This window comes from Bidens hawaiensis, unplaced genomic scaffold (genome assembly GCF_021521415.1).
Source record: "Bidens hawaiensis isolate Kalapana, Puna unplaced genomic scaffold, B.hawaiensis_p1.1 tig00004105_1, whole genome shotgun sequence".
NCBI lineage: Eukaryota > Viridiplantae > Streptophyta > Magnoliopsida > Asterales > Asteraceae > Bidens > Bidens hawaiensis.
This window is the reverse complement of record NW_027491242.1, coordinates 175,056-188,624: the sequence shown is the minus strand read 5'-3', so window position 1 is coordinate 188,624 and position 13,569 is coordinate 175,056. Positions and strand designations below refer to the sequence as shown.

At 32.3% G+C, this 13,569-nt stretch overlaps 1 protein-coding gene across 1 annotated transcript; it reads left to right on the top strand.

Annotated features, from left to right (window-relative positions):
• Positions 1 to 7,907: 7,907 nt before the first annotated feature.
• On the top strand, positions 7,908 to 13,148 carry LOC143625382 (putative WRKY transcription factor 75). Its single transcript, XM_077095718.1, has 2 exons — positions 7,908 to 8,437; positions 12,971 to 13,148. The coding sequence occupies exons 1-2, from the start codon at positions 7,908 to 7,910 to the stop codon at positions 13,146 to 13,148; spliced, it is 708 nt and encodes a 235-aa protein (XP_076951833.1).
• The last annotated feature ends 421 nt before the right edge of the window (positions 13,149 to 13,569 follow it).

Here is a 13,569-nt window from a genome sequence, read left to right as displayed (position 1 = left end):
TACGAAGAGTTGTGTTTTACATACGTAAATCATAAAACAGTTTAATTGTTTCTTAATGAAATTAGACAGAAAATTCAACAAATGTAATAAAGAGTTAGGTTGATAGCTAGTGAGATGAATAATTAGAATAATTTATAATGCCAGGGGTTGCTCATTATTAAACCAAGACTATTTAATTTTGTAATCTTTGATGATACAAATATACATTTGTACTTAAATAAATAAAACAATATTAGCAAACCTATAACTCAGTTATATATAGGGTGATGGTATTGTATAATAATTGCTTAATGTACGATAGGTATGCGGGACGCTAAAAGGCAAAAATACTAAAATGCTTAACCGAAAACCTAAAACGCTCAAAAACGGTTTTCGTGAAAAAAAAATAAAAAAACGATCGATTAATGATCCAAGACTGTTTATTTAGGTAAACCAATGATTGATTGGACATGTATTGACGATTTCAAGATCTTGTGATGTGATTTCGCGGATCGATTTTATAAATATAAGTATTCTTGTTAGACTATCTAATGTACGTTAAACAATTATTGTGTTATATCTTTTCTCGTTATATATAAGCAATTGTATGTTGTGTTATAATTTTATACAACTTTTTTAGGGTTTCCTATTTTTTTTAATTGTTATTTTGTTGGCTCTTGGTGGATACGAAGAGAATTTCAACAGTTTGTTTTGTAATTTCCTTTTATCGAAATGGAATTAAGTTCTCTAAAATAAAATTTAAATGCAACTAGCAATTCTTGGGTTATAGATAAAGATCCCATATATCTTTATTTTATTAAGAAAATACAACTTTACTTAATAATATTAGTTTATTTAGAGGCGAAGTCTATGACTGATTCAACTCTAATCAATATACAAATTAAAATATCGTGAGATTAAAATATTTTAAGACTTTTGTTGATTCACAATCAAATGATCACATTCATCGATATTAAATTTCAAATTGATATATAATATTACTCCGTATCACATAAATGCAATAACGTTTTAGAGTAGCTATTTCAGTTTATTGCTAATTAAATTATATTAGAAAATGTAATGCCATAATCAACATAGAGTAGTTGTATGTTTAATATGTAAGTTTGCAACGTACGTATAATCACTATTACCACATATGTGTCGCTTTATATCGTTGATGTCTATTTATGTGATCAACTTATGAGCTATTATTCTCATCATCGTACTCATTAAATCATATAAATAGTAAAGCTATAGTTTGGTCTGAGAAATGTAAGATGTAGACAGTCGTACCTCTACCCCATATGAATATAGAGGCTGCTTCCGGTGATTCTCATTATTATTTTGTAAATTCTCAAGCCTAAGTTTACCGAAAATCTTCGAAATCAACTTAAAATCATTTTGGAAGTTATGATACCGACAATAACTTAAAATGAAATTTTATCTTTCCATCCATGCAGGACAAGATGTTACAACCATCGCCATTATGTCTTCGTCATGTATACACACCCATAGTCAATGCTCAATTTGATACGTAAGTCCCTCACTTTGAGGGACTACTATAGGTTGGTCCTATATAACCTTTAAATCAACTTACAACCACGAAGAAGACATGATTAGCAACTCACGATTAATATGAGACGAGTTGTTACATGTTGGGATCACACTAGTTAGGACCTCACGTGTTTACAAAGGTGAGTGTCTCGTATACCTTTCGAAATATTGAATTTAAACGCATAGGATTCACAAGGATGTTAGGTTTTTAATGAGAGAGTTCACAACCAAACATATAGCTAGTGACAATTTCAAATGTTTTATGAGGTTTTTAAGTTGTGAAATCCTTCATGTGTGAATACCACTTACCAAACAAGAACCTTTTCAATAAAAAAATAAAACAAAATGGCATTTAAACTACTAAACATCTATTATTGCGTATTGATGATTTATCGTGTTATACAGGTGGCATTTGACGTTGCAACATTAATATTATCATTTATCACGAACAAGTTAATATATTTGGATAAATTCATATAATATATATATAGATTATAAATTTAGAATAATAAAATAATATATTGGACCATATATTGGGAATGATGTAAGGTGAAGATGGCCTTATGGGAATATTAAAATGTGAAAATGTATGCTAGTTTGGGGACGCCGAATTTTGCGTTCACGCTTTTGATGGTAATTGAAAGAGATGGTCAAATATATTTTATAAAATTTTAAATATATTAATAATATAGTTGGAGATTAAATATTATAAATGTATAATCACAGCCTACAACGAGAAATGTTTATTAAAATACAATAAAACGTATTAATGAATAATATTTTATTTGTACTAATGACTAAGATATTTTTTTTATCAAAAAAGATAATGATGAGGTAACTAATTTAAGTATCAATAACCAGCGGGGCTTGACTCAATGGTCAGAACATGATGGATGACCCGAATGTCTCAGGTTCGAATCCTGATTCCGACCGAATTTGACCAGAGCATTAAAACGTGCCGTGCCTTCGGACGGGGTGAGCCAACTGGGTTTTACCGGGAACGCCAAGCCAAACTCGGATGCCAGCGTGGATCCCGATCATGTCAACATAGTTGGCCTGAGTGGGGTGGCAGGGAGCGAGGTGTTCGCGCAGTGAGATAACTTAACTGTGAAAGTCACCGTCGAAATAAATAACTACCGTAATATTTAAATCAAAGATAAAATACGGACTAAGAAACTATATTGAAGATATTGTTGAATTAAACAAAAAAAATAATAACTATATTAAATAATAAACCGGAGACTAACAAAATATTATTACGCGTTTCAGTTCTTACAATAATTTTTTATATCCACTTATATTAGGGTGAAAATGAAAATCAAGGTACACCAATCGAAGAATTATCATATCAGCCTAGCGGGCCAAGATTATCATCAAGAAACGGAGCCAATGATCCCACAAAAGCCGCGTTTGTATAAGTCGTAGCATCCAAGTGAGAACGGTTCGATCATGTATCATTGAACTTGTCTCTTGAAGTTTGGCCCTCCAACAAGCGCGCCCACATGGGTATTAGGGTTAGGCTTACGAGAGAAATAATAGCTTGATAATTCACTTGTACAAGTTACCTGCTACCGTATCCAACCATGTATCATATTTCTAGAGGGTTGTTTCGTTGAATGTATGAAACCTGAAATTTTTTATATACATTGTAATTGGTTTTCAAATGTTTCGCTCCTTGTTTTTATAAAATTAACCTGGGATTTTGCAAAAGATTTGATTCGAGTAGGAGTTAAAGTCGTGAGGTCACATTGGATGGCTTCGACGAGTATGTTGGAGTAGGCAACTAGGCAAGTAATTAACACCATGAAAGAACTTGTTGCAATGAAGCATATTGTAAATTGTCATTATCTCTAGTGTTTAAAATCCTTCTGTTTAGTCATTAATAATATCCAAACTTGATAATACCTTTGAAACCAGTTTTATGAAAGTTAAAAATACAATTGTTGAAGGTGTCAAATTTCAATATACAAAAGTCACTAAAATAAATATATGATATTCATATCTTTATAATTGAGTCTGTTAGTCAATAGTCATATATGGGCCAGGCCCATTTTGTTTGAAAAGCCTTTAACAATCTCTATTGAGATATAAACATTTTGAAAATGTGTTGGTTGTAACTTGTAAACAGCTAACTTTCTTTTATTTGCGTACATTCATGACACCTATTTTTTTGGAAGTACACATTTTTAGCTTTCACAGTTTCACCACGTGAGGCGTAGCAACATGAAATTTAATCTTTTCGAAGTATTCATTTCACCTTTCATGAGAATTGACTGCTTTAAAATTTATGAATTGTATGTTTTCTTTCTATTCAATATCATTCATATTTTATATTTAGGATAGGTTGGTTGTTTTTAATTGTTTTTGTAATGTGTTATTTTGCATATAAATATATGAGCTGATAACTGATTGGACTAATGTTGCTGGGCTTGGGCTTATTTACCGGGCCCGTTTCTTTCATACACATGGATAGAGGTGCACAAAAACCCGAACCCGGAACTGGACCCAAAATAAAAACCCGGAACCAGTTTTTTTAATACCCGAACCCATACCCGACCCTACCCGTATGGTACGGATAGGGTACGCATTTCGGTACTAAAACCCGAACCCGAACCGGACACGATTTGTACCCGGTAATACCCGAAAACCCGAACCCGTTCCATAGGAACAGGGTATTTCCAAAAACCGAAACCGGGTATTTCAAATACCCGATGTATGCCCGAAAAATACCCCTAAAAAGTGCAACATTTTAAAAAAATCCAATCTATACCCGAAAAATACACGGAAAAAAGCCCAAAAAAACCCACAAATAGGGTTTTTTAATACCCAAAAATAGGGTATTCAAATACCCAGTTCTATACCCGACTCGAACCCGATGCATATGGTATGGTTTTTAGAGGCAATACCCGGACCCGAACTCGACCCGATTTTACCAATACCCGATTTTCCAATACTCGGTCATACTCGAACCCGTTTCCATACCCAAACCCGGGTATTTAAGAAACTCGATTTGTGCACCTATACACATGGATGGGTCATAGAGTTTATGGATAGTCCAATGGCCTATATTGAAGTATAATATATAAAAAGATAAATGAAGTTGACCTAAAGTGATTCTATATAATCACAACACATTCTAATGGAACTTTAATTAATGACAGAATTACAAATTTTGTCCTTTAAAAAAAGCCAAAAACCGGTTCGTGTCCTTTTCTAAGTTTCCTTGCAGGCGGTGTACTTTAAACTTTTTTTTTCTACACGTTATGTCCTTTACGCTAACTGGGTTAGAAAAACTCAGTTAAATGCCCTCACGTGAGACGCATGTGAGGGCATTTTTGTCTTTTCACCACCTGCAACTCCTTCCTTCTCTTCCTCTTCCTCCCTCGACGCTTAACCCCCTCAGGCTCCATTTCCCCCAACCGATTCAGATCCAAATTCAATCAAAACCTAATCCAATCAACAATGACATCACTTATACATTTTTAGCAGATCCCAAACATAAATCAATGGTTCATAAACAACAAGAAACACTCAAAATCCAACCTTTAACAAAAATCAAAAACACCCAGATTGCAAACGACCCAGAACAAACGACCCAGAAACAATAAAGATCCAAGCTTTAACAAAAATCAAGAACACCCGTAAAGATCCAAGCTTTAACAAACAAAAATCAATAACACCCGTAAAGATCCAAGCTTTAACAAACAAAAATCAATAACACCCAGATGAAATTGACCCACAAAGATTAAATCGAATGGTAACCTAAAACGATGCATAAATCGATCGATGTAGAAATTGAATCGTACCTTGTGAAGAACAGTTAGCCGCCGGTAATAGATATACGGCGGTTGTATGGCGGTGGTGATGATGGAATGGGAGGTACAGGCGGAGCGTTTTTCCGGTGGGCTCTCCGGCTGCCGGAAAACGGCGCCGACTCGGAAGCTGAGGTTGTATGGCGGCGGACGTTGAAGCGGCGTTGAGGGAGGTTGGTGTGGTACTGGCGGTGGAGGCGGCTGTTGGAGGTTGGTGGTGGGAGGAGGCGGCGGGAGAGGAAGAGGAGAGGTGGCCGGAATTTATGGCTTAGAGAGAAAGAAGAGAGAAAGAAAAGAAAATATATATAATATATTCCCCTGTTAAAATTACAATTATGCCCATCACATGTCTGGCACATGTCATACTTAACTGACTTTTTCTAACCCAGTTAGCGTAAAAGACAAAACTTGTAGGAAAAAAAAGTTTAAAGGACACCGCCTGCAAGGAAAGGACACGAACCGTAATTTGGCTTTTTTTAAAGGACAAAATTTGTAATTGGGTCTTAATTAATTATATCTTTATTAATTTTACGAATCTGTTACAACTAGGAGAGTAAAAGCTAGATAGAAAAAAGTATCATAGAAGGGGACGAATTCACAGTTTGTTGGTTTCTATTATATGAGAGTTTCACAATTATGATCCGAGCTTGTATATCTTGTGCGTATTGATTGTATCACTTTCTTGTATCTTGTATTTTGAGACTGAAGTATAGAGTAAATAATTCTTGATTTGTGAATAAAGTTCACATTCGGTTTTCGTGACACTAGTGGCGAATTACATGATCTATAAACAAACTACTTTACATTGTCTTACTACACTTCGCCACTGCTCATAATAAGCATTGGTCAGACACGACATGTGATGTAACCGATGGCCTTTGGTCAAATTATAACCGACGCTATATACAATTGATGAGAACATTTACAATCAATGGAATAATCAATAGGAATATCCTAACAAAATGATTATTTTAGACCACCCACGACGACACGTTTCTGGGTGTCATGCGAATGAGTTGGCCAACAACGTACCAGGCAAATTAAACCGACTTACCTTGTTGTGGAGGTTTGACTGGTTGATGATGTCCAAGAAAACAGATGACAAGCGGACACCAAGTTACCCCTCTCCATCCCTTCAACGGCTATATTAGTTTTACAAAACAAATAATAAAAATTTATATACTAATTTTCGGTAATGGTTAGTTTATACAATAGTAATTAAAAATTGATAAAAGCTAATAACACTATAAATAAACACTCCTATATATATACTTCAAATTCACACAAACTACTTCTCTCAAACAGTCAAAACGCTTGAAGAGTTTTAAGGATTTACATACCAAAGCAATCCGTAAAGTGTTCGAGACGATTTAGTCGATCATGTGTGGTCTATTAAAAAATAGGTTTAGTTTTTTCATTTCTTTTTAACTATGCAAAGTTTTATTCTTAGTTATGTAGTGTTTTTTATATAATTACGTAATATTTATTTTTAACTTTTAATTTTTATATTTGATTTAACTATAATTTTTAATGTTTAGTTAAGATGACATTTTTAATTTATATTTAATATAAAGTTATAATTATTATTTAAATATATGTGATATATAAAATACTAATATATTATAAAAGTAATTTAATTAAATTAATTAGTTGTAGAAGTAGATGATAATGCGGTTTTTAGAGGTTTATAGAGGACCGGATCTTAGTTGTATGAAAAAAAGGTGGTTAAGGAAATTGAGAATTTGATATTACGTGACTACTTATAAATATTTGTTGTTATGAGTGCTCTTAGAAAGACCGAGAATGTTAAATTGGGGTTGCTTTGGATATATAAGGTTTGCATGTACCTTTTTATTTTTTATATTAAAAAAAACAAAAAAGTATATAGTGAGGTGTAAAACAAGTTTCATTTTTGAAAATCCTAGATTACTTGTTAGTCGAAGTAACAAACGGTATCTAACCATCTAGGACCACTAACACATTTTTGTTCAATTTTGTATGTATTCTCAAAAGGTTAAATATATATTTAAATACTTTTATATGAATTCAGACATTATACACTTTTTAAACTAATAATAATTTAATTCCACAAGCTGAGTGAATATCAATTTTCTAAACTACCCACAACAACGATTGATATGTATGCTTCACTCTAAATAACCTTGACTGGTTGTTAAACAACATATCCTGTGTGTACGTGAGATACATATATTAAAAACTTAAAATATATAATATATATATTCACTTTGCATGTAAATTAATGTATGCATGAATTAACAAGAGCTTTACACATGGAACCAAAAGGTATTTCTTAGCTTAGCTACATCTTTTAACAATGTATATTGTTCAACAAAGTTAGGTAACATTTAGTTGGTTTTCTGCAGCTTATATATCTATCTTACTATCTATATAATATATTATATATTATATATTAATACACACACACATGTTCACACATGTATATATATAACAAGTGTGTGGGACAGACCAACCTCTTTCATCTACATTCATCTTATTATCTTCTTTTTCTATCTAGATTAATATTACATATATCTTTCTAGTATGGAAGGAGATGAACATGCTACACAAGTTCCTATGAATGATAACATGGTAAACATGAATAATATTAATCCATATATGTTGGATTACATGAGTAGTACTAGTACTACCCCTATGATTAATAATCCAATGTTTCAATACCCTCCATCATCATCTTCTTCTCCGGTTTTGCCGCAGTTACCTGTAAGCATGAATGATCATTTGGATCATAATAATAGTAATAATAATAATAATAATAATAATAATAATAATAATAATATTAGTTTGGAGAGTAGTAATGTGGATTGGGTTAGTCTTCTTTCTGGTTTTATGCATGGGGATCAAGGATCAACGATGGGGAGGCGGTTGAGTGAAGGGGATGAAAAGATTAACGCGCTTAGATTAAACGAGAAATCGATGAAAAGTGGGAGAGGTAAGAAGGTGACACCATCTAGGGTTGCATTTCATACAAGAAGTAGTGAGGATATTCTTGATGATGGTTATAAATGGAGAAAATATGGCCAAAAATCGGTCAAGAATAGTCAGCATCCAAGGTACGTCATTACATCTATCTCTATGTATATCTTGAGATAGCTTTTGGTGATTCTGTCATCTAAGATAGCGGATCCTACTCAAGCTTGCCACATGTCCATCAAACAAGCATGTGACATGCAAAGTGGCTGGTGAGAAAATGCATGGTCCGCTGTTTGAGATAGCTGAATCCTTAAGAACATTTCAAAACCGATTTGGACCATCATAAACCAACGTTTGGCTGAATCCACCAAACCACCAAAAATCTTCGTGCATCCATCCATCTATCTATCTATCATGTGTGTCACCAGCATTCGTGTATATAACTTTGATATTATTTTCTCAAAAAGATATTGAATATCAACACCAAACCGAGTGAACTTTTAGATTTTGTTTATCTAACTATGAACTAAAAAGTAAGATTAAAAGGTTTCAAACATTTAAGCAAAACTTATGTAAACATGTATGAATATATGATTTTTTTTATACCAACTAGCTAGCGATGTTAGAAAATGAAAGGGTGCATTCTATTAGTAATTCTAGGTATTGTTTAGAAGAGAGTGTAATTACTTGATGCATGTCATGATTTATAAGGTAAATATACTGAGAACTGAAATATTTGACGTTTGCATCATGAAATCATGATTGTTACATAAAAGAGCCTAGGGGTGTTATACGCGTCATGTATTTGAAAATCGTGACGAACATATGAACTCAAACATGCATATTAATTCACATGAATATGGGTTACTTGATATATTTTTTTCTTTTTCTTTGCATAGTAAAAATATTCACATTCGAATCTCTATCTTCGACTTCAAAAAATTTAATTTCTTTCAAATTTTTATAAACTCTCACATCTTATTTTCCAATACTATTTCTATACTTTTTTTTCTTTTTCTTACATGTTTGAGGTAAAAACCAAAACACTTGTGTTACAAACTGAAAGGGTTAGTACAATATTGGAATTTTAGATATGTGAATGTAGAGATTCATTGCAAAATCTTTAAAATTTGAAGAGATATATTGAGATTTGGATGAAGAAGGAAAAATATGATAAATCTCTAAAATTGTAAAACCAAAAAACAGATGTCTATATAACAGTTTCATGTGAAATTATAAAATCTTATGTTTATTTCTTTTTAATTTTTAAATTTTAGCATAAATTATAAAACTCCAACAAAATTAACTTATTATATTATATAATACACACTTTAAAAAATAAATGAGTTAAACATTTCAGTCCGCAAACTTACCGGGTTGATACACGACTCATATAGCTAAGCATGTTCATGGATTTGATACGTAATCATTTGTGCTACACTCATACCTTCAAATTCGTTTTAGATACGTACCCTCTCAACAGGGCTGTCTCCTGGGTAAGCCAAATAAGCCGAAGGCTTTGGGCCTCCAGTTTTATAGAGCCTCAATCTAAAATATAGGTTTGTATTATGGGTTTTCGAAAGTCGTTTTTTTTAGAATTAATAACTCAGTTATTAGCCACAAGTTTAGGAGGAACGTCATGTACCAATTATCATTGCATATCATCCATATTCTATAATTCATGGATACTCTTTATAGCTATACACAAAAAAAGGCCTCAACATTTTAGTTAATTTTAGGCCTCCTAACACGTCGAGCCGGCCCTGCCTCTCAAAACTTCACATTTCACAACCAGAAAATTCATTCTATTGTGATCACCTTTCCTTCGGTGTGCTTCGTGAATAAATGTTGGATTGATCATTCGTTTCGACAAATTTAATGATTAGTTCTTATTTGAACTCATTCTGTTTGATGAATTCTTTTTTTTTTTTTACTCTAATGGTGAATAAAATTTTACCTTATAACCACCCTAGCTATGTACGTCACATACTCACATCAGCATAATTTCACCCATATATCCAAGTGACCAAGACAACACCAAAAATCCAACAAAAATGGTAAAGTTGTTAACCAATCTGGCAATCTTATAATATTTAGCATCATCTTTAGAACTCGAGTAATCATTTATCATCCAACAAGCTAAGTCAAACGTTATTTTAAGTATTTATTTATTTGATGATATAATATCAAAGTAAGTGATGATTATGGGTTTATCTATTAATGTAAATTTTAGATATTAATGATTTATCTCACATCTAAAAGTTGCAAACAAGTCGAGCCGCTTGCAAACAACTTGAGCTTAGATCGATAACAAGCTCATAACAAGCTGAGCTTTTTCGAGCCTAAGTCTCAAATAAAGCTCGTTTAGTCATCGAGGCCATGCTCGACACTTGCATGGGAAGCTCGTTTAGGCTAATCGAGCTGAGTCAAGACTCATTTAAGATTTTTTCTCAAAGTATATACAAAACAATTATAATCGTATATATATAACTAATAAATATTAAACGAAGCTTGAAAAACAACTCATGAATCGAACCCGAGCTTTTGATTACGCACATCAATCAATCAATCAATCAATCATGCCCAGTAAAATCTCACCGACAGCAAAGCTATAAGTAGGGTCTGGGGAGGGTGGGATGTAGGCACACCGTACCTCTATCCAAAGGAATAAATAGGTGGCTTCCAGAGAGACCCTCGGCTCTAAGTACATGTGTATGAAGCAAAATAAAGGAAATCAAAGTTTAACAGTTATATAAAAACTACTACTAATTATAATAATATTAATAATAAGATCACAGTTTAACAGCTATATAAAAGCAAATAATAATTATAATAATAATAATATATGTAAGGGAAATACCATTATGGTATGTGACTTAAATAAGTTAAGTCTAAGCCCTAAGGTATTTAATTCTCTCTAAAAATCCTTAACTTTAATTCCACTTCTCCACGAATTCCTATCCTCAACCATGTCCTCGGAGAGGTTTAGGTCTATCAAATCATGCCTAATCCTCTCATCCCAAGTCAGTTTCGGTCGTCCTCTACCCCTCCTCCCCTCTATAGTAATGTTTTCTACGGATCTAACAGGATTCGTCGTCTGTCTTCTCTTTACATGTCCAAACCATCTCAATCTCCACTCTCTTATCTTGTCTGCTATGTTCGCCACCCCTAATCTCTCGCAAAACACATGTGAGGAAAATTTCCATAACCATGTGGAAAAAGTGTTTGAATTCTTGTCATTTTAATTCATAATTATATTATAAAATATGCACCGTTTTGACCTCTTGTCTCTTTTTGGTGAGCAATAATTATTATGAGTAAATAAGGTTGACCTAACATTTCTATCCTAACTACTATTAAAGCACTAATTAATCTCTTCTCTCTTTAGAGAACTTTTAACCGGTCCGGTGAATTAAATTTTGAAGGGTTAGTTTGAAACTTTGAATCAAATCAACTAACTTTTGTAACTCTTTTGATTTGATTTTTAAATTACAATATTTCTATTCAAATATATATAATAAATTAAATTTTAATAAGTCAGATAAACTTTAAGATACGGCCTTAACTGATATATCAAGTTCATTATTTTGTAAACTTTAAATTAGGGCAAACTAAATATATAGTTAGGATCAAAGAGAGACGTTTGAGAATCGTATAAATGTATAATCCATATGTACATAGTATTTGATTGATATAACTTAGAACTGTATAAGGTACTTGTAGTTGTAGGTAGTATTTGACTAATATAATAGGTTGAATACAAGATGAGATAAGTAGTTACATAATAATCATCTTACATATCACAATTAAATCAAAAGATAAAATGCATTTTGAGATTCTCGTAATTCTCTATTTAAACTTAGTTTTGTACTGAATGGCGCTATTTAAATAAAACAAAATATGTAAAAAAAATAACAAAAATAAGACAAAAGGCTTAATTCATAAAGTAATGAAAGGTATATAGATTAATCCAAATTAATCTTATCTTTAATGGTAAATTTCAATCTATAGATGGTACAAAATAACATATATTCACAATTTATGAAAGACAAACAACATATTGCCTCCTTTTCATACTATTTAAAGTGTTATAAATAGGGGTGTGCAAGAAAATGAAAAAAACCGATTCGAAACCAAAAAACCGAACCGAAACAAAAACCGACCGTTTGGTTTTATGTTTTTGTAAAAACTGCACTAACGGTTCGGTTTTGGTTTTGCATTAAAAAAAAAAAAACGGAACTAAACCGAATTCCTAAATTTTTGTTATATTTTATATTAAGTAATTTATAAGAATTTAATAAATATGTAAATATTTTTTATCAAATATATCGCAGTCTATTATTTTAAAATTAACAAAATTATTTATATCAAAATTCATTATTTTTTGCCAACTTTTTTTCAGCCTATATTTTTTAAGCTCAAATGGCAAAAACCAAAAAAATAGAAATCCAACCGAAACCAAAACAAAAACCGAAAAACCGAAACCGAACAGTTTCAAAAACTCCAAAAAACGCACCAGACACACCCCTAGTTAACAATACGTTTTTTTGGTAAGATAATTGTAAAATACATCTACATACATGTTTGTTCTCTACACGTATACATTATTTATTTACCAAAAGTTGAAGATAATAACTTTTTTTTATTAATATGTTTGTGGGTTTGAAATGAAGGAGTTACTATAGGTGCACTCATCATACATGCAATGTGAAGAAGCAAATCCAAAGGCTTGCCAAAGACGACTTGATCGTGGTGACAACTTACGAAGGCGTACACAACCATCCTTGCGAGAAGCTCATGGAGACTTTGGCTCCGCTCCTCAAGCAACTCCAGTTTCTCTCCAGATTCTAAGTCGTTAAACACCCGCTAATTGTGTTCTTTTAGTTTGTACATTTTGATGATATATCTTCAACTACTATGTCGTCGTTTCTCCTTTATTGGCTTTCTAGTCGTGTACCAAACACCAAAAATGAAAGTACAAATCGAGAGAGAAGTTAATTAATAGAAAATTGTATGTATAATGTATAACTAGTATCTTCGTATTAATTGAATGGAACAAAAGGCTTCTTGTTTTGTTTAACGGACTAACTTAACTGGTTAAGTATAGAGTACCAAAAAAATAACCTTGAATGTTTATAAAAATCAGAATGGATTTATAAAACTCAAACCCGACCAATGACGGTCAAGAAGAGTGGGAAGGTCAATGTGTAGTAAAACTAAGGCGACAATGTAAGATTAATCGAGTCTTAGGGTAGTTTGAACATAGAGAAAT